The 26,323-nt window shown below is 36.1% G+C and overlaps 1 protein-coding gene across 1 annotated transcript; it reads right to left on the bottom strand.

The window, feature by feature from the left end:
- Positions 1 to 1,628: 1,628 nt before the first annotated feature.
- Positions 1,629 to 25,875, bottom strand: LOC109407548 (polyadenylate-binding protein 1). Its single transcript, XM_029864568.2, has 3 exons — positions 25,489 to 25,875; positions 24,732 to 25,412; positions 1,629 to 6,598 (listed from the first exon to the last, which is right to left on the bottom strand). The coding sequence occupies exons 2-3, from the start codon at positions 25,393 to 25,395 to the stop codon at positions 6,345 to 6,347; spliced, it is 918 nt and encodes a 305-aa protein (XP_029720428.1). The 5' UTR covers positions 25,396 to 25,412; positions 25,489 to 25,875; the 3' UTR covers positions 1,629 to 6,344.
- Between the last annotated feature and the right edge of the window lie 448 nt (positions 25,876 to 26,323).

The raw sequence follows: 26,323 nt of genomic DNA, 5'->3' as shown, positions 1-26,323 counted from the left end.
TTTGAAAACGACGTACATATAATCAATGGTGTAGCATTGATTAGGGTAGGTAATCAAAATTTGAACCAAATTGCGGCTTTCTGAAGCAGTGCAAATTTTAAGTGATTTTTTCTCCCACATGGAAATAACTTACTACGGCAAAATCATATGTACATGAAAGCCACGGGTATAAGCTTTCTGTTAAATGGTAAAGAGTTTGTATTTGCACCGAATTTCATTGAAATATTTGATTTTTCATCAACAATGATTTTAATCTTAATTTGAACCATCGTAATCATAATTTGAACCAATTTTAATCTTAATTTGAACTACTGCTGGCAGCAGCTCGAGCAACTCACAAAACAGCCAATTCCATGCTAAACAATGAAAAATCACATAAATCTGCTAATTCTCATACCTATTTTTCATTGGGAAGTGGAATCTCAACTCAGAATGTTCGAAATTCTTTAGGAATTTGAAAACTAAATTTGGATTTTTTCATCCCCCAAGAGTAAACAAAGCAACCACTAGCGCAATCTACAGGCCAACACTAGAAGCTCACCCCCGTTTACTAGTTCAAATTTAGATTACAAATGGTTCAACTTAAGATAACATTCTCCAAGTAAGAATCACTTAAATTTGATAATTTTATGACAAATAATGCGGAATATTATTCGGTTGGTCGATTCTACGATAAATAAGCTTTCATTTGACGTGTTCACATATTGCGTGTGATACAATGCATGAGCTGTACGAGTGCACCGAAAAGGTGCTTTCTCTTGGGGGAAATGGGTGAAATCACAGTGATTTTTCAATTGCCTGTTTTCCATGACAAAAACGCATTTTTTCAATGCTTTTAAAGCCCATGTTATCAGGTTATATTACGGAAAGCTGTTAACCATTTTTTTCGGGACCATATTTGCCTGAATAGTTCGTCGTTTTCATGAATTTTGAAATGGTTCAAATTAAGATTACAATTTGACTAGTTCAAAGCTTGATTTCTTACCCTATACGTCGTTTTCAAAATTTGTTACTGAATTATAGTTTTTGAAGGTTTTACGTTTAATCTCTCCTCTCTGCACCATTTGATGGTAACATTCAACGCAGATTGTAGCCGACTAGATATCGTGTCATCATATTTTCCACGTAGGGGTGGTGGGGGTAAAGTGGACAACCTAAGCATTTTGGTCGTTTCCCGCGGGTGGGGGTAAAATGGACAATCGATGGGGCAAAATGAACAAGTCGTTAAAAGTTATACAACAGCATATTGTTTCTATGTTTTTAAATACAAACTATCAAATTTCATACGATAGCTTTATTTTGTTGTTTTCAAACTTTTAATACAAACTTTGAAACACACTTAAATAATTATTGTAAAAATAGTGTAAAAAACAAGCACTGTTTTGGATGAAAATTATATTTTGTTGATATAAAATATTTTTTTTATAACTTTTTACTTCAACTATCTCACGATAGGTATGACGGCTGATGATTCTGAAGTTTGTAAAAAAAAAATATGAAATTTTGGTGAAATTTGAACCGATTGTCCATTTTACCCCCACGGTCTGATTTTGTTAAAATTATTTCCAAATTTTTTTTTTACAAAACTTTTTTTTTCGGTCAAATATATTCTTCTACATGGACTTTATTGGTTTAGGGTGTAAAACTTGATATAATTTGAAAATAACTTACGAGAAAACCTTAGTAGTTATAAGCAAATTTTACATTATTTCCGATTTTTCACGTGATTTTTAAAGTTTTTTTCATCTTGAAAAGGTTTATTTGATTTTAATGTTCAAGATTAGCAAAAGTATAAGGATTCATGCTTAGGCATAAGCTTCAATCGTTGAAACATTTTGAAAAATAATAAAAGCCATGAAACTGTACCCAGTCCATTTTACCCCACCTGTCCACTTTACCCCCACCACCCCTATCAGAATAGCTTCATCATCTGCGTATCCAATAACCTCAAAGCCTTGATTGATGAGTTTTTTAAGGAGTTCGTCCACTACCAAACACCACAATAAGAACGATAGTACTCCTCCTTGAGAACAGCCCTTCACAGATCTTACTGATAGTTGCGCACCTCCAAGAACGGAAGAGATCTCTCGATCTCTAAGCATCGATATTATCCATTCAATAATGCATTTATCCAAGCCCCTTGCTTCCATTGCTGAACGCATTGAGCTGTAGGATGCGTTTTCGAATGCTCCTTCAATGTCGAGAAGGGCAACCACGGCTATTTCCTTAGGTTGAAACAATTTCTCAATTTTGCTGACTAGCGACTGTAGTGCTGTTATGGTAGATTTGCCTGTTTGATAAGCAAATTGAAATTTGCTTAGAGGCATTTCTACTAAGCTGGTAGACTTGACAAAGTCATCCACTATTTTCTCCATAGTCTTTAACAGAACACAAGAAAGGCTTATGGGTCTGAAGGCTTTTGGAGTTGTTTTGTCCCGTTTGCCAGCTTTTGGGGTAAAAACTAATAATACTAGATAATATTGGCTCTGAATATTTCGGTTAAGACCGGATAAATCGCCTCTTTTCCATGTTGAAGTAAAGCTGGGAAAATTCCATCTTTCCCGGCAGATTTGAAAGGTTGAAAAGAACTCAATGCCCATTCGACCCTCGACGGTGTGAAGATTTCTCAAGCTTTTTGATAGGCATTGGTCGACCACGCATGTCTGGGAAGTGAGTTCTCATCATTACTTCCAATGCTTCAGAAGAACCAACAGTAAAACTGCCATCTTCTTTTTTAAAGACTTCCAAGACCAAATGAATGGTCTTTCGAAAGGACTTTATGAAGCCTTGCAGCCGTAGGAGCGTTATTAATGTCTTCACATACCCGTCTCCAGTCCTTCCGTTTGACTAGCCTCAATTCTCGGTTGTATTCTGTAAGGGCTTGTTTATACTGAACCAAATCAGATGTAACTTTTGCTCTATTGAACAACCGTCTAGATTTCTTCCTCAGATCTGCCAGCTTATCATTCCACCAAGGAACATTCCAGTTGGACAGACAAGATCTATACCGTGTATGCACCAAACTTTGCGCAGTTAAGAAAAATCAAATTTCTAATCGTTATAAAAAATGCAAACAAACAAATAATATCATGAACAACGTGCTCATACGATAGACTAATGATCCTTCTTTGAGTCTGCAATATTAAAAAAATCATAATATTAACCAAAAAATACTTAAAATAGAAAAACTATTTCATTGCCTTGTTCCTAACTTTGCGCACAAAATCTACGATTGTTCCTAACTTTGCGCATGGTGTGCCTAACTTTGCGCATGCTTATGAATTGCTTAAAAAAGTCATCAAAAATACTATTATTTAATGTTTCTCCATTAAACTAAAGTTATTCAGGTAGTGTGCCCTTAACTGATCTTTATTTAAATACTGTGTCCTATGAGACAGGGGCGACGGAGGCCTCCGGCAGTTCTTGAATTCGTCTGCGGTTCGTACTAGGCACCTACCCTGTGAACAATCCAAAATTCATGAGGGGTTTTCCACTGGGTAGAGATCAAAGGTAAAAGCTTCCTGATAAATGGAGTGATCGTTACGGATAGGAACAATAAGGGATCATTTAAATATGACGTCATCTTTGGTTGGAGGGGGGTGGGGTTGGAGTTATCTGAAAAAGTGTGATATGCCATGTATTAGGTATAGGTACTATGAAGCGTGACGGGGTAACCCGGGGGAGGAGGGGGTTCTAAAATTCAAAAAAAATGGTGGACGTCATATTTGAATCGTCCCTAACATTGACCGCCGGAAAAGTCAAATGAAGGACTGTTCACAAATCACGTAACATTGTAGACAGACCAAAAGTGCCTGCCGTAGTGCTACGGTTCATACAATTTTCTACTATTTTCCATACAAAATTTGCTACATGGTGGAGGCAGGCCTGAAATTATCAATACAATTGTTACATAATATTTAAATGGTTCATAAGTCATGTATTCACGTTCATCATGCATTTACTGAAAGTGCGCAAAAATTAGGAACACAGTGCAAATATTGGTTCCAAACATTGCGCACCACTATTTACTAGTTAAATTAAAAAAACATATTACGAACTGTGTTTGATATTACTAGAATATCATCTTTTTTGACAATTAACTGCAAAATTAATCATCGTTGCACAGTTTTATCGAGGAAAATGTTGATTTTTAGTAGAGTTACTTCTTGGCAGCCGTGTTAAGGCGAGGCAAATTTTGACGTTTTTGTGTATTTTTTGTTTATTATTCAACATAAACAAAGATTTTATGGTAATATAATTTTCGTCAAATAATGTTTATGTTTACACAATGCTAGTGCAATGATTAAACTGGTGAAAATGTTGACATTTAGTTATTTTTTTAATTATTTTACAAGAATGCGAAAAGTTTGGACCTGCGCAAAGTTAGGTGCGCACACGGTACTGCCGTGAATCGCATATCTGTCCTTTTTGCATAGGGAATCCAACAAAGATGAGACTGATATGCGCAGATTTCACGTTCGAGTTGAAAATTCGAATTTTGGTGCGTCGGCTAATCTGATTTTTTTTTTCATACATTTCTTAAACTCGCAAAGGCAGTCCTCGCTTACTTGATCTTTCTTGAGATATTAGAAGTTTTCAACATTCTCCACTGATTGCCCAGCTACCGTAAAGCTGGAAGGGTTGGCCGTGTTTACATCGAACGATTTGGTCTTGTTGACGTTGATGGTAAGACCTGCCGTTGAGGAGCGATTGGCAAGATCATCGAGCTCGCTCTGCATATCAGAGCGCCATTGAGCCAGTTCGAAGCCATTTGGGTGCTCCATGGTAATAGGCTGCCGCAGCAATCCACAATTTGATCCACAGTCAATCGCACCCACCAGGATCTCATCGATCACGATGAAGAACAGTAGCGGTTATAGGATACATCCTTGCCTCACTCCAGCAATGACCCGGGTTGGGATCGGACAAAACACCGTTTTGCAGTACTCTGCAGGAAAATGCCCTGTACTTTTCTTCAATGAGGCCGATGGTTTTCTCAGGCAGACCCTTGCGCCTGAGGGCTTCCCACATGTTTCCATGATTACGGTCGAAAGCTTTTTCGTACACGCAGAAAAATATATTGTAAAACCAAAAGAATTCTGAATGGATTCAACAAATTTTATTGTAGACTCAGGGCTTACCAGTAAATTTTGTTGAATCAACAAAATTACAAATTGATATCAACAATAAAATTTGTTGTTTCCAAAAATGCCCGAAACTTTTCAGCTGTCAGAACCAAAACAGACCTTTTGTTGAAACTAAAAATAAGATTTGTTAAATCTAAAGAACAATGTGTTGAAATAACAAAAGGAGTGATATTGAAACAAAAAATTGTATTTGTTGTCTCAACAATGCAAAACAAACAAAAACTTATAAATTGAATCCATTCTTGTTTATTTACATCTATGTTTTTATTATACAAGCAGATTATATAAGATTTATCAATTCACATCGCCTATGTTGAAATGTATGCAGTCATATAAATATCGGTGCCATTGTACGTTAGCAGGCGCGATTCTTTTTGATGAATCACAGCAATTGGTACCATCAATGCTTCCCTTGTGCGATTTTTTGCTGTAATGTTGTCCACCTCTACGGAACATATTGCCTGAAATTACAAATAATATTAGTAATATACTAAACCGAAGTTGTAATGTACACTTACCTTAATTAACAGCAGTATCATAAAAAGATCAGTTTTCTCAGCGCAGAATTTCCACTTTTATTTAGAAGAGTAACAAAAAAAAACTTCTCAAACACAAAAAAACAGTAAAATGAATGCTTTATTGTTGATTCTACAAACGTTTATAATAGAAACAATAATGGAGATTTGTTGACAATAAAATCTATCAATACATTTTATTCAATTCGAAAAATTTGTTGTTTCAAAAACATAGGGGAATAGAAACAAATAAAAGGATGGATTGATTCAATTTCTGCAAAAATGATAGATTCTAATTGATGCGTTTTTAGGTTCTACCTATCGATATTTTTCTGCGTGTAATGAATGAACAACAGGTAGAGAGACTCTCGGAGTTCAGGGGGAGGGATGATAAATAATAAATGTATTTGAAATTATTGTAGACAAAAATTGTTTTCGGTGTGAAAAAATGATGAAAGTTTATTTTAATATTCATTGAAGTGATTCAATTATATCTTGGGCGAATAGCGAAATGTAGACACGCAGATACAAAATTGGCCTTTATTTCAATTTGACCGTTTTCTGCGTTTCATGGTCGAAGAGTAAAATTGAATTTTTTCCGGAAAGTTCGATGCGAGATAATATTTGACGCACATAGGTCATGAAGTGTGCATGTAGGCTGCAAAACGATGAAATTATGCACTTACTGCTGTTGAGTTTTCTGTTGATGAGCGTGAAGTACGGCAACGGCTTCATCGACCTTGGCCTTCAGCGATTCACTGTGCTCCAACATGTGAACCACCTCTGAAATTTCCATCTTCAGCAACATTCCAGTAATTTTACCAGCAATCGCTGGATACATTGGTTCGATCAACGGGAATAGACGTTCACCAAGCATCTGCTTCTGTTCAACGGGATGCATGACAGCCAGCATGGAGGCCGTGAGTGGTGCGTGTCCTAAGAAAAGAAAATTATTGAATATATGTTTAAGAGATTCTATCTAGTATTTCAACATATTTCCGGTTTTCACGGTTCGGTAGCCACCTTGGTGTTGATTACTGAGAAGATGCGGCGATGCGGCAAAGTCCGCTGGTTGCAGAACTTCTCTAGAACTAAGGATACCCCAAGAAGTTGCTTCTGGAATACCTCTGGATTATCTCTTGATCATTCCGCTTGATTATATTTTGGAATTCGATAAAAATATGTAGAAGAAAGATTTTCTGACCCTTGCGATTTTTTCAGTAGTTTCTGCTCGGATTAATCCAGATGTCCCTTTTTTTAAAATTTCTCCTGAGGTTCCATCAGGGATTCTTTCAGGAATTCCACCAGGTATTAGAATAGGAGGCAATCAGTGAAGTACTAGATTGAAAGTAGTGAGCTGGATTTTTGTATGGTGAGATGATCAATTCTCCATTTCTGCAACGAAATGGTGCAAACAGCGTAGGTTATATGATTTATTGGCTAATTTGATGCTATTTGAGCAAAAGTTTGAATAACTGTGTTGTTGTATTATTTTTTCCTGCAACTTCAACAACACAGTTATCCAAACTTTTGCTCAAACAGCATCAAATTAGTCAATAAATCATATAACCCACGCTGTTTGCACCATTTCATAGCAGAAATTGAGAATTGATCATCTCGCCATACAAAAATCCAGCTCACTACTTTCAATCTAGTACTTCACTGATTGCCTCCTATTAATTGGGAAAATAATTCTGGGGTTTAACCAAGACATCTGCTTGATTTTGATCTAAGGGCTGTTTTTAACATTCATCAACATTTTCCTTCCGAAACTCCTTCAGGAGTTCCTCTGTTTATTCAGAATTTCCTACAGGAATCCTTCTAAGATTCTAAGATTCCCTCTAGAAAATTATTTCTGATATTCCTCCAATTCCTTTTAAGGTTCCCCAAGAACTTCTTTCTGGCACTCCTTTTAAAGTTTTTCTAGGATATCACCCGAAGAAAATTCTTCTTGGACTCATTTAATAATTTCTCCATTAGTTCTTTGTAAGATTTCTGCAGTGGTTCGTTTTGGCATTTGTACGCAGCAAAAATTACTTCTGGAACTTTTTTTTTGAATACTTTCAAAAGATTTTGCCGGATTCTGCGCTTTCTCGAAGAGTTCCTCCAAAAGTATATTCTAGAAAACCTCCTGGAGTTAATTCTGGGAATCCTCCAAGAATTTCTGCTGCCAATCCTCCAGAAGTACCTTCTGAGAGGCCTTCTGAAGTTCCTTTTTTTCTGAAACCGATCAAAAGTCCCTTGTAGGAATACAGTAGAAGTTCTTTCAAGAAATCTTCCAAAAGTTTCTTTTGGAAAATCTTCAGATTTGTAGAATTCCTTTAGGAGTTTCCTCTTTAGTTTCTTCTGGAAATCTTTCAGGGTTTCCTAGAAAACTCTTATATTGAATTCCTGGATTCTAGACTAACTAATTTCTAACAGCCTAAACTCCTAAATCCCCTAAACAATTTTCTGAAGTATATCCTGGAGAAATTCTCAGAAAAAAAAATCTATTAAGGAATCTGGAGGAATCCACAGATGGCAAACAGGATGGGATCCCTAGCAGAAGTTTTAAAAAGACACGGACACCCAGTGCCGGATTTAGGCCTCGGGGGGCCCGGGGCAAACCCTATAAAGTGGGCCCCAGAATCAAAATTTCGAAAAAATGAACCATACAATTACGTTTTTTTCATAATCTTATGTATTATTTTAGGCCTAATATTGAAAACTTCTGATTTCAGAACTTCTCCAAAATTCAGACAAATAGAAAACTATTCGAACATTAATCAGATACTTGGCTCCAATGTCAAAATACTAGCATAAATGACATCTTGTTCAGATAGTACATATATTTAAAGCTTCAATTCGAATTGAAAACATTTATACAAGTTTAAGAACTTAGCGTTCAGTTGAAAATCTACTACAACATGCAGCAATATTATTTGAAATTGCACGAGATCAACGAGTATTTCAATATTCAGATTTTACAAAGATTAGTCTCTTGGGAGCAACTGTAGCAATAAATCTTAATAACTTCAGTAAAACCAAACATAAAGATATGAAAAGTTAGAATTTCCAGGACACTCGGTTTTCAAAACTAGCCTTAACTCCCAAACATCTTCAGAATTCATCATGACGAATTTCGCGCCAACTCGACCAGTGGTTGGCAACACCCTCTCAGAATCGAATGAAACTTGGTGGGCATAAAGACTAGGTTTTTATAAGCAACTTTGCATACTTAAATTTTCGAAAATTTTCAAGAGTAACATTTGAAGAGGGCCTAACTTTTTTTCGAAGAATTTTTTAAAATCGATGTAACTCAAAAATGACAAGACCTATAGAAAAGTGTTGTATGGGGGACTTTTAGAGAATTGTCCAAGCTTTCATGAAAAAATATTTTAAAAAATCTAAATACATTTTTACACGCTAAAAAAAATATTTTTAAAATTAAAAGTCAATTTACAGAAAATGCCCACTTTTTTATGTTTTGAAATTTTTTTTCCAAGAAAGTCAATATTGTTGCCTAACTTTCCTCCATACATCACAAGATGGGCACTTTTAAGGAAAAAAAGTTTTTCTAACAAAAACTTTTTCATGTTATTTTTTTAGCGTGTTGCGCATTAACTCGTACAGGATGTATCAAGAATCCTTATACCCATTTAATAACACTCAATGGGCATTACAACTTTGTTTGATTGGGTGCCTTCTTTTTCTTGGCGTTACATCCCAACTGGAATAGAACCTGTTTCTCAGCATGTTTTGATATCTGAATGCTTAAAACAGCATTCTGTTTGCTGAAATTGTATTATTGTGTGCCTAGAACCAGTGAACTAACATCTTTATTAGAAGCGAATGATAAAGAATCGGTTTTATTTCAACAATGGCTAACCACTGATCGATGCAATTTGGAAACTATTACTAAGACTATAGACGAGTTTGTTCCGTATTTTGTAGAAAAAGTTGATAAGCTTATAACTCATGATTTCATTTATAAAGAACAATCCTCATTTTTGCGGGATAAAAAAGATTCTCTTAAACAGGGTGAAGTATTAACAATTTGTGACTTTTCAGAAAATTATTCATTTATCATTCAAAATTCAGCTCAAGGTTACCATTGGAATAATTCTCAAGCTACCATTCACCCCTTTGAAGTGTACTACAGAAAAGAAAATAAGTTGGAAAACTTGAGCTTTATAATAATATCTGAAGTACTTGCACACGATACAACAGCAGTTCAGTTATTTATATCAAAACTGCTGGATTTCATTAAACAATCGATTGATTTCTCAAAAATTACTTTCATGTCAGATGGAGCAGCAGCTCATTATAAGAACAAAAAAAAATTGCCAGTTTGTGCAGTTTTCGGTCCAAGTATGGATTGGAAGCAGAATGGCACTTCTTCGCAACTTCACATGGCAAAGGTCCATGTGACGCTGTTGGAGGTACTCTCAAGCGAATGGTAAAACGAGCAAGTCTTGCTCGAGATTATGGAAACACAATCACAACTCCTCGAGAACTGTATGACTGGGCAGTTAAACAGCCAGATACACATCTAACAAAATTGAATTTTAGCTTTATTTCAAATGAACAATATGCAAAAATGACGGATGAACTTGAAGAACTATACACATACAGTCACGTAAAAACAATACCTGGTACACAAAAATTTCATTCATTTGTGCCAATTTCTGAAAATCAAATTGAAGCGAAGAAGTTTTCAAATTCAAAAGATAATCCAAAAAAGTTTACTTTGTTTCAGATAGACTAAAGATCTAATATTCAAAAAACGTTACAATAGAATGTATAAAAGAAGGATGTATATATTGTATAAAAGAAAATAATTGAATACACATATACATATGTACATATTTCATCAATACACAAGCGTTTTCATTGATATAAAACCCTAAAAGCAAATTTGTCTTGAGCCCTTTCCAATATCAAGCACGTTTTCAATGTCAAGCACGTTAAGATATTAAAAAAAGTAGTTGAGCCCATTAAGTTTTAATGGATTGTCATTAGGATTCTGGATACATTACTGTACGAGTTAATGCACAACACGCAAAAAAAATAAAATGAAAAAGTTTTTTTTAGAAATTTTTTTTTCCTTAAAAGTGCCCATCTTGTGATGTATGGAGGAAAGTTAGGCAACTATATTGTCTTTCTTGGGAAAAAAAATTCAAAACTTAAAAAAGTGGGCTTTTTCTGTAAATTGACTTTTAATTTTGAAAAGATATTTTTTAGCGTGTAAAACATTTTTTTATATTTTTTAAATATGTTTTCTTGAAAGCTTGGACAATTCCCTAAAAGTCCCCCATACATCACTTTTTTGTACAACTTATCATATTCGAGTTATATTTTTTGTGAAAAAAACGGCTAATGCGCAACACGCTAAAAAAACTAACATGAAAAAGTTTTTGTTAGAAAAACTTTTTTTCCTTAAAAGTGCCCATCTTGTGATGTATGGAGGAAAGTTAGGCAACAATATTGACTTTCTTGGAAAAAAATTTCAAAACATAAAAAAGTGGGCATTTTCTGTAAATTGACTTTTAATTTTAAAAATATATTTTTTTGCGTGTAAAAATGTATTTAGAATTTTTAAAATATTTTTTCATGAAAGCTTGGACAATTCTCTAAATGTCACCCATACATCACTTTTTTGTATATCTTATCATATTCGAGTTATTTTTTTGTGAAAAAAAAAACGGTTAAAGAACTTTGACTCTTTTTAAATGTTAGTCTAGGTTAATTTTGAAAAAACAAAATACGCAAAGTTGCTTGAAAAGGTAAAGTCTTGAAACCTACAAAATTTCATAACATTCTGAGGGGATGCTGCCAACCCCGAAGACGAGTTGGTGCGAAATTCGTCATCTTCTCTTTTTCATTATAGCAACGAACTGATTCATACAAGTATTAGGCTTTTGTTTTCAAAATATAATCATAATCAACAGACGTATGTATAATCATTGTGAAATAATAGATAAATTTGTGAAACTATGTATTGAAATTTATATTGATGTACCGTAAAATGGGGTGTTAAGGGACGGAAAAAATTTTCAACCTCATCATTTCATGAGTTCTTCTTCTTAAAACTTTCAGGAAAAGCAGTCCAATCATTGTCTTGCTGCCTGCTACGCATATAGATTATAAAATTTTACGATTTTTGTGCGGATTTTTCGAAAATATGAAAATGGGGTGTTAGGGAACTTAAGGGGAGAAATGTAAAAGCTCTTATATTTCAAAGAAAGATAAAAATTGATTAATTGTAAACGATGACTGTAATATTTCTTGAACATCGCTGAAAAAGATAATCATAGTTCTGAAGGAATAAGGACAGTTTAATTGTCATCTACCTATGTATATGAGTATTTTTTGTAAAAGCCTCAAAATCTGACAAAAATACCGTCAATTGTACCTAAGTGGCTTCAATGTTTAACAAATACATTATTTTCAGTTACAATTTAGAGTAATCGGACTGACTGAACATTCTAGAGTGACCAACAGGTTCAGTTTACAAGTTTGTCAATGTGTGTTGACAATTTCTTGTTCACTTAAAAACTCATTAATATTGAAATGTTTTATATGCAAGCATCATTACAACCAGAGTGTAAACTGTGGATTCAATGCTGATATTTCTACTCTGAAGCATCGCTGATAGGACGTATTAAAAGATATTGAGATGTTTTAGCAGCAATGTTTGATGAGCAATGTTAAGCAAAAAAAAATCATGCAAGAAGTTTGATTTATCTCTTTTTGTCGTTGTGGCATGCTATTTATATAACCTTTATGTTTGTATTGTTCGTTAAAAAAAGATAAGTTTTTGGATGGTTTACTAAATACTATCCCAAGCAACGCACATGGTTACAAAACAGTCACGGCAGCGTATGTGAGAGTTGCACAGAAGTCACTTCCTTGCTTGTAAATACTTGCTGTAAGCTGCCCCTTATGGACAGCACGCGCCTTTTATAAACTCTCCGACGTCAATCATCTCGAGCCTGTGACAACTGTGGACTGGATTGATAGCTATCGCTGTCACCGACCGTGAGTAGCAATATTGAAACAAAAGACGAAAGAATCCAAAAAAGCACTGATCAATCGCGTTAACGCAGAAAGTGAATTCTAACTCCTAAATTGTTTATTCTACCTAAATTTGTTATTATTCTAAATTAGTTATTCTATTCGGCTCCTATCTGTATGAATTGCCCAAAAACTGATAGGTAACCCATTTGCAAGTGAAATTACGAGCGGGCTTAAATGAATTTACATTGTTTATGACTTTAGGTTGCCTAGTACAACGGTTATTTAGAGCAGTAGCTTGCCTAACCTGTATTTGGTAAGCTACAGGAAAACTTAGCAATAAACATCTAAAAAGTCTTCTGATTCCCAATTAAAACATTCACAGCCGCCTCTGTTCACTTCACGATTACTTGACTTGACAAGACTGCGGGACAGATTACCAAAAGCGGTGTTAAACGTAAGTGACTGTAGATTGCTAAGACAAAAAAAACTAAGATATCAGACCTTAACCATTACAAGAAGGAACTTGGCTAACATTCACTCTTTACCTATCTATTTCGTTTAAATTGTCCCATATAGGAAATTTATAATCTCCCAATATAGAGTTAAAGTAAAACTTGCTCTGGAGGTTATTTATGCGAAAGAAATTCCCCCCGCGGTCCGGTAGTCAACAACACTTGCTTTTGCACCAGCGACAATCTGGTTTACATAATATATGAAACAAGTGAGCATGTTCCATTTTTTCAAAAAGCTTTGCAAGTCACATTTTAACGCCAATCATTGATAATAAAACAAAACGCCTGAGGAACACAAGCTTCTGTGAAAAGGGGACTATCGCGGCATTGAGTATAAATATTTGACTTTTTTTAATTATATGTATCAGTCTAACCTCTAACACTTATTTCTAAAGATCTATATTGTATTATTGGAATTTATCATCCATAGCAACTGTTGGGATGCTTATGACCCAACATGAAATCCGTAATACGTCATTCAGAATAGTTACTGTTAAACAATGAATCAATCAAGGAATCAATCGCCTCAAAACTTCATGATACAAATAAAAAGTTACATGAGAAGTTTCATCCCTTAACACCCCACCAGTTTTTGAAACTAGGCTTTTTTTACAAAAATTGTCGAAGTTCGAAAATCACCTTAGTAAGATCAAATATTTTACCTTAGTTTCGTTTGAAATCAGTTGTAGAACACCCTACGATCACTCACACATTTTTTCTAACTATATTTGTGACTTTACAAATGAATGTTTCAATGGTAGCGAAATGGAGGAAAAGCAATGCCGTTCAGTTTTTGATGTCTAGTGTCCAGTTAAAGTCGTATTCTCATGAGTGATAATCCTTATAGTATACCTTTATTTCCAACACACATTTTAAGCGAATTTGTAAATTGTAAATCAATGCTTATACGGTTGGGCGATTTCTCAAAGTTGTATGTGAAGTCGAATCCCTTAACACCCCATGAGTTCTTAACACCCCATTTTACGGTACAATTACTCTTAACCCTAGAAGGGATACCTTCATGGCCTCAGTTTCGTCACCTCGCTGAGTGTGTTCCATCAAAGACGAGCTCTGAAAGGCGCCTGGGGTCCAATGGACCCCAGGTACAGTGGCGTTTCGGTTTTATCACTAGTCGTTTTAATCACTACTCGCCCGAAATCACGCTTTTCTATTCGTTTTTATCACGATTTCCGTTTCGTTTTTATCACACTTGTTCTAAAACATTCCGAAATCAAAATAAAATCAATACTGCATTGCCCAGTCCACCAAAACTGTTAAAAAATGTGAACTACGACTCATATATATTACAGCTGAACGATTTTGAATGGAAAAATTACATTTTTTTCTCGTTTCACCAAATTCACGGTTTCGTTTATATCACGGTAAAATTTTTTTTGATCGTGATAAAACCGAAAAACCACTGTATCCCTTTTAGGGTTAAATATACTGATATGTCCGGGTATACTTCCGGAATAAAAGAGTTTGGTATACTTTTCTTCACTAGTTCTAGTATATTTGATAGTCAAACCACAGACAAACAGACGTAACACTTGCGAAATTTCCATCGACCACGCTTTTAACGATCATTTGAAATTTTCATAGTTGTGGCTTTCACAACCAGAGGCGCGCGCATCGTTTTTCTATGCGTTTGACGTTTCACACTGGCGCCTTCTGTTGACGATATGGCATAACACAGTGATTCGTGCAACTTTTCCACCAGGTGATGGTAGTGTGAACTGGGCGATGGATTTCCATGAAAATCGTTCAAGGTGTTACGTCTGTTTGTCTGTGGTCAAACTTAGAATGAATACTCTACTGTCAGCCCCATCACTTATATAGTCAAGCGAGGGTTGCTGTGATTGAATTAATTTATTTTTGGATACAAATGATTGCTGGGATCCAACAGATACTCTCAAAAGCTTAATCTTTCATACACTCTGCTTAGAGACACTTTTTGTAGCAACTTGAAGTCACGGAAAAGTGTTTCCAATCGATAAGGACTTTCAAGAGTTTTTAGAGAAAATCGCGTATTTTTAAATACTGCACCAAAAATTATGAAACTTTTGATTTCGAATTATTCATAAGAGAAAATCCAGATAAATGACCAAAAATAATTCAGATTCCTTTAGGAAGAAAGTTCTTTTTTTTAGTGTGACGTCCTCACTGAGACACTGCTTCTCACCTTAGTGTTTCATGAGTACTTCCACAGTAACTGTGGAACTTTTATTAACAAAGAGTTTCCTTTGTCAATGACCATTTCGTATGTGTATATTGTGTGGCAGGCACGAAGAAACTCTTTTCCTAAGGAAACCGCGGAAAAAGATTCTATGAAACTCCAGAATGGCATTGTTTCGCCATCGTTTGATTTTCGGTAGGGAAAATCCTCGTAGCTTCCAGGGCATAGTGTAGTGCTTGTCACACACAATGTACCAGTTCAAACAAAGAAAGTCCTTCAGATTCAATCACTAACTGTTGACGTTCTCAAAGCACACTAATTTGAAAAGAGGAAGGCCAAGTTCCAGTTGGAATTGAAAGCCTTAGATGAGAAGAAGAAGAAAAAGGAGAAGAAGGAGGAGGAGGAGGAGATTCTCCAGAAGAAAATTCCTGGAGGAATGCCCAGATGTATATCCTGGAGCAATCTCCAGAGGGAACACCAATGAAGGTGTCAAGCTGATGAAACGAAAAAAATAGCTCGATCATCTATTATTGATAGTATAATCATCTATTATTGATACATAATTATTGATGTATCGTGATTAGTTATTTGTTTAACACTTGAAAATTGAATAGGACGCAATCAGTGAAGTACTAGATTGAAAGTAGTGAGCTGGATTTGTGTATGGTGAGATGATCAGTTCTCCATTTCTGCAATGAAACGGTACAAACAGCGTGGGTTATATGGTTTCTTACCTGATTTGATGCTGATTGAGCAAAAGTTTGGGTAACTGTGTTGTTGTATTATTTATTTCTTGCAACTTCAACAACACAGTTACCCAAACTTTTGCTCAAACAGCATCAAATTAGGCCAGACATCATATAACCCACGCTGTTTGGACCATTTCATTGCAGAACTGGAGAACTGATCATCTCACCATACAAAAATCCAGCTCACTACTTTCAATCTAGTACTTCACTGATTGCTTCCTATTGGTTTAGTTTCTCTAATGTAAGATGAGTAAAGTTCTGCGTGAGAGTTAGCTTGAATTATGCTCTTAGCTGTGGCGTTTACGTCTTTTATGTCTTCATGGGTGGTTAGTTCTAATTCATTTTTTTTTTGGTGCTGTTACATCTTGCTTTGCTTTTTATTTTATAGATTACCGTGCAAATGTTTAATCGTCTAAAATATTTGTTCACACGTCAAATACCAAATAAAGTAGCATGTAAACAAACCGATTATAGGCTAGAGGAACTGGTTCACCTAGCGTGGATGAGGATGAAGCATCTGTCAAAGAAAAAGTAGATCTTCATATAAAAAAATGCTAAAAGTGGCAGATGCTTCATCCTCATTCACGCTAGGTGAACCAGTTCCTCTATAGCCTATTCTATCCACCATCCAAAAAGTGTAACCGACGCTTAAAATTTCTAGCAGCGAAACGAACCAATGTAGGGTCCTGTACCATTTGGGCAGGTGTACCTTTTTGGGTACTTGTCGCTATAACTAAGACAATTTGAAACCGATTGATTTGAATTTTTGTATAGAGTTAGGCACGTACAGTACCCGAGCAGGGAATAAGAACTAATTGAAAACAAATTGAGTTATTTAGATATCACGAATTTTGATAACAAAGTGAGTTTTCATGTTGAATGACTTAAGTGTTAACATAACAAAATATGAAAACAAAATAATGTACTGGGAATATCTAATTGAAAACAAAATGAGTTCTCATTGATAACAAATTGAAATTCCATTTTGTTATCCACATTTTACGACTTGATATCATACGCAGTTCTCAGGGAGTTATCATATCTATAGGGTAATAACTAAAAATTAATACATAACAAACTTAGTATTCATTTTGATATTTTATTGGGCATTAATTTACATAAAAAATAAGTAAAAAATTTAAATGAGATTTTATTTTGAATTCAGAAGAATTTCGTGATTAAAAACTTGTTTTGCTTGGAAACTATATCATCAGAATATGGCCCCTATTAATGGCATATATGCCATATAGTATTATCGATTGTAACATTAACATTTCATAAACAGTCATTTCTAACATGGAGCCTACACGAAGAAAAATTGTATGGAAATCGGATATAATATCCTCATAGATATGCAGCGTAGCTATACCATGATTCAACTGATGGACATTGAAGTGACAAAGAAAAGTAAATTTGGAGTCAAAGGACAACTGCACGTAATATTTTTGTATAATTATATTTCAGCTTTTCCTTCTGATTATATGTACTGCAGTAAAACAAATGTGGGAGATGTTCACGACATCCCAGAGCCACAGGCATCGGGACTCAAATTGAATGACATCGAGCAACGAATTGAGTCGCATTCGGCTTCTCAGCTCCTTCCCTCGTTACCCGCGGAAAAATGATGGGATTTAAAATTGCATCCGATTGGAAAAATATTTTACTAGGCTCAGTGTACCAGTTATGGCTATAGTACCTCAAATTCGCCATAGTTGATTTTCAACCTTTAAAGATATAAATCAACAAGAAAAATTTCGTGAACAATAGATCACGATCACAAAAGATGATTGCAATCATTCAAACTTCACAATTTGGTCAAATTATGGTAGATATAAATCATTTTCCTTAACTTTTCGGCCTCCTTGCACCCTATTTCGCCATAGTGTACCAGTTATGGCAAATCCCATAAGGAATGCATGTAAATAGTGCGAAGTGGAACCCAAATTAACAAATGTGTCCATAACTGGTACAGGGTTCCTATCATTGGCACACGCCGTAATAAATACTAAAAGTAGTTTTGGCTCCGGTTTTATATTTTTCCTGTAAAGTATGGAAACTAATCTATCATTTGACTTATTGTTTACATTCGTCGGTCTTCTTCTTATTTTTGTAGAAATAGTTTTTCTTAGGTGGTGCGATAACTGGTACAGGCACCCTACATTATTTCTAACGGGTTTGGCATAATGTCATTTGGCATAATGGTCAAATGGCATAAGCTGGTATAATAGTCGTTTGTCAAAATGGCCGTAACAATAAGTGAAATATCATTCATCATTTTCATGTATGATAAATATCAGTGTAATTTTCAAAACTGTATCCAACTTCAATTTGATACGGAGGTACAACCATACACTTAAGTTAAAGATATCGATGTCAGGAATAAATCCGTTAGATTTTATGACGCCATTCGCTCCCCCAGTATATTCGCCTGCCTGTAATTTCGCTTAAAGCGACGCCGTAACTTCATCTGTACAACACTCAGTGAAAAAAAAACTTACGAAATTCATCAAAATACCTTATGTTTTTTTTTGCTATAGGGTGGGGCGGGCAAGATGGGTCGCGGGGCAAGATGTGTCAGTGCTATTTTCGGGCGCATTACTCATGTTTCGATTATGTTAATAATTTTGTTAGATGACAAGCATGAATATACAAAAGTTTGGGACATTGATTGAAAAATTATTCACTCTCATTGGAAATATGCGATACATTCCATATAATCTCCATATAAACGGTTGCGGGGCAAAATGGGTCACAGCAGCTAGGAACCTAAAGTCATCAATTTCTGCTAGTCCAGATGGGATTCCTTCGACTGTGATCAAAAAGTGTATTAACTCGCTAGCCTGCCCTCTGAAGACGATTTTTAATCTTAGTCTACGAACGTGCCAATTTCCTGAAACTTGGAAGGAGTCCTTTATGTTCCCTGCCTTTAAAAGCGGTGATAAGCGAAACATCAAAACTATCGTGGCATCACATCTTTATGCGCTGGGTCTAAACTATGAAATCATGATTGGAGGAAGCCTTTTCGAAAGTGTAAAGCATTACATTTCGCCGGATCAGCATGGATTCTTCCCCGGACGATCCACCTCGACCAATCTGATTGAATTCACCTCACACTGTGCTCGGTGCATGGAGAAAGGATTTCAGATTGATACGGTGTACACTAGGCCTGTCCAGCTTTTCAAAAATGTTCTCTGATTCTCAAGTCCACCCCCATATTTTGATTGGCATCCTAAGAGAAGTAACTGGTCAAAATTTCAGCCAAATCCATTGAAATTAAGAGGTGCATCAAATCAATTTAGTGTTTTTCAACTATTTTTGAACTTCAAAAAATCATAACTACACTAAAACTTGTCGAAACTTAATTTTTTCGGCAGAAATTGAAAGCTATACTTGTTTGCTACAACTTCTCCGAACAACGTGTGCCAATAAAATTGAGGGAATCATGTGTAATTATCACATTTGTGATCAGAAAAACCTTAAAAAGTTGATTTTTTGATAGATTTTGTTCTGGAACACCCTAATATACGTAATAAGTTTGATATTTTAAAACGGCATCATATTCTCTCATGTTTTTGGGTTATTTGCTTCTTTGACACCAATGCTGTAGGAGTTGAGCAAAAAATATTAAAATTCGTGAAAGCCAAATGTGGCCTAAAAACTAGCTTTTCGGGTGCAATCACGTTTTGGCGCGCAAAAAGTGGCATCGCGTCAGCACTGATATGATAGCCAACACCTGTCATCACGCTTGTTTGTTATCACCCGTGGTAGGGGGTAGCCAAGGCAAACTACAAGGAAGCAAAGCTACTACGCTCAGTACAATTTCGCGCCACAACGTGATTGCCTCCAAAAAGCTAGTTTTTAGGCCAGATTTGGCTTTCCCGAATTTTAATATTTTTAGCTCAACTCCTACAGCATTGGTGTCAAAGAAGCAAATAACCCAAAAACATGAGAAAATATGATGCCGTTTTTAAATATCAAACATATTACGTATGTTAGGGTGTTCCAGAACGAAATCTATCAAAAAATCAACTTTTTAAGGTTTTTCTGATCACAAATGTGATAATTACACATGTTTCCTTCAATTTTATTGGCACACGTTGTTCGGAGAAGTTGTAGCAAACAAGTATAGCTTTCAATTTCTGCCGAAAGAATTAAGTTTTGACAAGTTTTTGTGTAGTTATGATTTTTTGAAGTTCAAAAATAGTCGAAAAACACAAAATTGATTTGATGCACCTCTTAATTTCAATGGATTTGGCTGAAATTTTGACCAGTTACTTCTTTTAGGATGCCAATCAAAATATGGGGGTGGACTTGAGAATCAGAGAACATTTCTGAAAAGGTGGACAGGCCTAGTGTACACGGACCTTAAGACGGCTTTCGATCGGGTAAATCATCCAGCACTATTGAATAAATTGGAACACTTGGGTGCTTCATCGAGATTCGTTCAATGGCTGAAGTCATATCTGGTTGATCGACGTTTGAACGTGAGGGTTGGTGCTTATGTCTCTGCTTCTTTCACAAACCCCTCAGGAGTACCACAAGGAAGTAATCTGGGGCCGCTGCTTTTTGCAATATTTTTCAATGACGTCTGCTTCGTTCTACCTGAAGGTTGCAGGCTAATTTATGCCGACGATCTTAAGATATTCATAGCTGTGAGATCAATTGATGACTGCAGAGAACTTCAACGGATAGTGGATATGTTTGTGGATTGGTGCAAACGCAACTCTTTGACCATCAGCGTACGGAAATGTATGGTTATCTCATTTAGCAGAAAAGTACAACCGTTAACATGGAACTACACGATGAAAGGCGAAACGCTACAGAGGGTGAATACTGTAAAGGACTTAGGCGTACTCCTGGATGCAAAACTACATTTCACCGAGCACTACACGAATATCCTGTCTAAAGCCAACCGGAATCTGGGAATGATCTTCAAATTCAGCAAGGAATTTAGAGATCCATATTGTCTTAGGTCTCTATATTACTCGTTAGTGAGGTCAATTCTGGAATCAGCTGCTGTTGTTTGGGCCCCTTCTGCGGTTGTTTGGATTAATAGGATTGAAAGCGTTCAGCGAAAATTCATCAGATTTGCTCTGAGAACCTTGCCATGGAACAATCCTGCTGAACTCCCGCCATACTCTGACCGCTGTCAGTTAATAGGTATGCGTGTGTTTCACACAATCGCAAGTGCTCGTCTCCCGTTTTGCCGAGAGACAAGAGACGTATGAGTGAGAGCTTTCGTAATTGTGCGAGAGACAATCGCAGCACGTCGTTTGATTCCAATCGTGCGTAGTATCAAGCCAAGTGCTAAGCACGGAGACAAGCACCGAGAGAGTGCATACGACAGAGCGTGAGAGCTCCAGCGCGCGGCAAAGTAAGCGAGCAACACACAACCGATTGCGCGTACTCGTCTCCTTCTAGTTTGTTGTGCTGTCTCGTAGCAGAGTGTGCGGCACGCAAAGAGTTTTGAGTCGCACCCTATCCCTGATGAAGACAATGTTTATGGCCAAACTGTTAAAAGGCGAAATCGATGCGCCAAACATCCTTTCTCGTTTGAATTTCAATGTTCCTGCAAGAACTTTAAGAAATACTAACTTTCTGCGGCTTGACTATCACCGTACGGATTACGGACAGAATGAGCCGATAAGGGCCATGTGCATGTTGTTCAACGAAAATTACCATTTGTTTGATTTTAATCTTTCGACCACTATTTTAAGAACAGACTAATTCGTGATGACCCTATTTGATAATGTTAAACGTAGCTTTAGATAGTTGGCGTTTCATGTAGACTCAATGGAGTCCGATGGAAGTTAGGTTCAAATACAAATACAAAAACAAATACCTTCAATTTTGAACGTATTTTTGGAGCATTCAAAAGTTATTTATTTTTATAACAAGACTACTTCATAAATGACTTCAATCAAGCGGAATGAACGCTCAAAATAGTAAAAACATCGACTTTCAAGTCGCCTTAGGACCACTCAAATCGTAAAGTTTTTTATATTCCGAATACAATTATTAAAAGTTTACTAGTAGCTTTTGTTTACTCAGTATGGATATGGATCATATATGAATGCGGAACAAATCTTATATTTTTACGTTTTTCGTTGAGAAAATGTGAATTATTTAAAAGGTGACCCATCTTGCCCCGCACTTTTTTCACGGCGCAAAATTGATCACTTTTTAAAACTGCTTGTTTATCATCATATTTTGTATTTAATGAACATTTCATCGACTTTTAGCATAGCTAACTAGTGTATTAAAGAGTAGCGGACGAATACAATCCAATACGATTTGTATTTACAAAGTTATGGTGATCTATCCTTAGGTGACCCATCTTGCCCCGCCCCACCCTAAGTAAAACTTATGGATGCCATAAGAATACCTTATGTAAATTGATCGTGCTTGCTATGACAAATTTCATAAGACAAACTTATGAAAAGAACAAAAAAATCTTAAAATGCCTTAAAAAATCTTGAGCCCGTTATTTATCCACACGGCTACCGACGCTTGAGAATACCATGTTGCTAAACATGAGTAAAAGCCAAGCTCTGAGACGATTCTACGTCATAGAGCGACCTTATGAAATTCATCCGAATCATTATGAATTATTAAAAGGCCGTTTCATAAGTTGGGCCTTATGGAAATCTTTAGGTTATTTGGCTGAGTGAATGAAATCTTCCTTCGCGGGAAAACTTTATAAAGGTAAAATTTGTGAATTAATTCGATTGGCCATATCCAACTTCATTTGTCTTTAATTTAGAATTATGCCAAATAAACATTATGCCAAATAACTTTATACCAAACGAGCTAAAATGTGAGAAAATTTATAGTACTGAGGAGCTCTCGAAACTACGAAAGTGCGAATAGTTCAAATTTCAAAATATTTTGCAATATGTTTCGAATGAACCTGTTTTGATTAACTTATAGGGGAACTTTTGTATTCTGGGCAGTTTTGTTCTTTTCGTCATGGAAGGCTTTTTGAAAACTGTTGAATTCAACGTTGATCTCAAATCTTAGGGTAGGGCGGGGCAAGATGAGCACCCTAAGGATCACGTTGAGTTTATTGAAAGTTAACACAATTTTTCAAAGTACCTCTCAGTAGTTCTCTTCTATATCTTGTTTTCTATCACCCATAAACATGGGAGGGTTAAAAATTCACAATAAGGATGATTTATTTGACTAAACAAAAAAGATGTTTTATGGTCAGTTCGAACATGCTACGGGGCAAGACGAGCACCCCTACGGGGCAAGAAGAGCACTTTATTTAAATCCCAATATTTTAACAATAAATTGGTCATACACTGATTGATATAGTGAAACTTGTGTATAGCTATGGTATCACGTTCTAAAATTATCATTTTTTTTTCGATTATTGAAAAAAAAAATGCAGTTTTATAATACTTTATACAAAATGACCCGAAAAACAATAAACGATTATTAGGTTGCTTATTTTTAGAAATTTACTCAACCAAATAATTGCAGAGGTTACGGAAACCTATGTTCGGCACTATTGAGTGGATTACAATAATTTCAAAATATTTTCTATATTACCATCAGGGGTGCTCATCTTGCCCCACTATAGGTAAATAACTAAAATTGAATAAATTTTAATGTTTGTTTTTAGAAAATATTTTCTAATGTAAATTAAAATGCTTTGCAGTAAGCTAGTAATGTTGGCTGATAACTAGAATTATGGTAAAAAATTGATTCTGACATAAAAACCTTATTTTATTCTGATGAATTCTTATAAGAAAATGCTAAAATTCCATGCTATCGACTTATTTGACAATATTGTTTAATTCGTTCATTATGAAGTACCTTTTATCAGGTTTACAAACAGGATGAACATTATTCTAATGGATTATGAAGTTGCTTGGGCAAAATTCATTATAAAAGTAGTAAAACGGAGGGGTGCTCATCTTGCCCCGGGTGGCCATCTTGCCCCGTCCTACCCTACCCAATCAAGTTGAGCTGTACGACCAAGTTTCAGGTAATTTGGCCGATGAAAAACCCCTCAGCGAAGAGAACAGCCCTGCCAATAATAACCAGTCACCCTAAGACTTAAGTTCAAGCCAATTTAAATCAATAGTTGGCCATTACCCAGAATCAGAAATTTTAAATTCTGTGTCAACATGTAAGTACAATACTCAGGTAGACTAAATAAGCATTTTGTGAATATAATTAATGTTAATAAAGCATATTATACCTATGTTTGATTTTTGAAATCAAATTTTGTTATCATTGAGTTTTTGAAATGATAACAAAATGATATCTCAATTTGATATTAAATAAAAACAATTCGGAACGAAAACTTGTTTTGATTTAATTTCGTTATCAATAACAAAATGAGTTATCAATTTGTTATAGGTTTGTTCTCATTCCCTGCTCGGGATATTTAACTCTATACAAAAATTCAAATCAATCGGTTTGAAATTGACTAAGTTATAACGGCAAGTGCCCAAAATAGGTACACCTGCCCAAATGATACAAGACCCTATGTTGAAACTGGTGGGAACATATTGTGGTGTGACAAAAAAATTCTGCACAGGGTCGAATACGGTGCAAAAAAGCAAAAAAAAAAACGGAATAAAATGTTGACGAAATCGGATAGTGACAAAAACGGAGCATACCTGTACGCATGTTCTGCGTGTACTTGTAGCTTGTAGCTCTAACTTGCTTAGCGGCCTTCTGCGGCGCAGCAGGACGCGTTTGCCTATTTCCAGCCAGTTGGCCAGTGATTGGACGAGCCGTATTGCGCATTGCAGCGGAAGCAGCCTGTGCTGCTTGGGCGTTTAGAGCTGGCTTGGAGAAGAATCGTTGCGGTTGTGGTACATAACCACCGTTGCCGCCCGGCTGGAAAATGTGTTGCATACGCATATTCGCCATACGTTGCATGTATAGCGAAGCAAGATGGGCTTTCCAATCTTCCTTGCGCTTGGCAAGTGCGACATACAACGGCTTGCTTCCAACGATGCGACCATTCATCTCGGTAATGGCTTTCGTAGCTTCTTCCGCAGCAGAGAAACAAACGAAACCGAAGCCCTTTGAACGTCCTTCTTCTAACATCACCTTGGCAGATGTAATTGTTCCGAACGGGGAGAACTCCTTACGGAGACGCTCATCGTCGATAGAATCATCCAAGTTCTTAACGTAGAGGTTGACTCCCTGGCGACGGCGTTCGATCTTCAGTTGTTCAAAACGACGCTTGAGCTCCATTTCACGCTCGTTCTTCTTCTGTGCGCGGCCAACATGCAGCACTTTACCATCTTCGAGTTCCTTGCCATTCAGCTCCATTCGCGAAATGATCGTTACTGACAAAAATGTATACAATTTAAGTGATTATAGGAGTGAAAAGATGCTAAATTTTCCTACTAAATAAATACTTACAAAATTTCTTTGATATCACTTTTCTAACTATTGAAAATCATGGATTTAGTGGAAAGCGTAATGGTTTGCTGCGGTTCGCGCGGTTTGTTTGTTGACACACTCACGGCACCCACTCACATGGTCGCGACGTCGCGACGGCTGGGTTGACGTCGGGCGTCTGTGGTGCCCGAGCTAAAATGTTTGGGAAGTCCGTACAATAAATACAATAATTGCAGAAACCGAGAATTTATCATCTCGCCATACAAAAATTCAGCTCATTACTACGAATCTAGCTAGTTCTTCACCGGAGTGCCCCATTTTGATTGTGAAATTTTGAAGCTATGCTACACACGCTTTATTAGGTATACCTTGAAAACTTAAGAAAACCAAGAAAATTCATGCCATATTGCATCGTGCCTCTTCGACTTAGGGAACGTTCAAAAATTACGTCCAACATTGGGGGGGGGGGGGGGGGGGGGGTGGTGGTCTAGAAAAGTGTGACAGTACAGTCATGACCCGCTGGTTGGGGGCTTAATAGTTGGGTGACTTTTTAGTTGGGGCCCCGTTAGTTGAGCTGTCAGCCAACTAAAAAGTACCTGGATGTCATAATTCAATGTCAAACTGTAATTCCGAGGGGCGAGCTAATGAGTTTTTGGTTTCTTAAATTTTACTGATAATCGAAAAGAATTTATATTTCATATTTCTTAAAAAAAGAAAGAATATGTACAATTACTTCGAAACAAATGCAAAACATCGGCAATCTTTATTTTGTCGATCGTTGAAAGCGTTTTGTGCTTGCTTTTGGTCCGGGTGGTTTCATAAACATCTATATTTTCACTTCACCGACTAAAAATTG

Source organism: Aedes albopictus, chromosome 2, assembly GCF_035046485.1.
Source record: "Aedes albopictus strain Foshan chromosome 2, AalbF5, whole genome shotgun sequence".
Lineage (NCBI taxonomy): Eukaryota > Metazoa > Arthropoda > Insecta > Diptera > Culicidae > Aedes > Aedes albopictus.
Note: the sequence above shows the minus strand (reverse complement) of the source record. Positions and strands in the feature narration are given on the sequence as shown.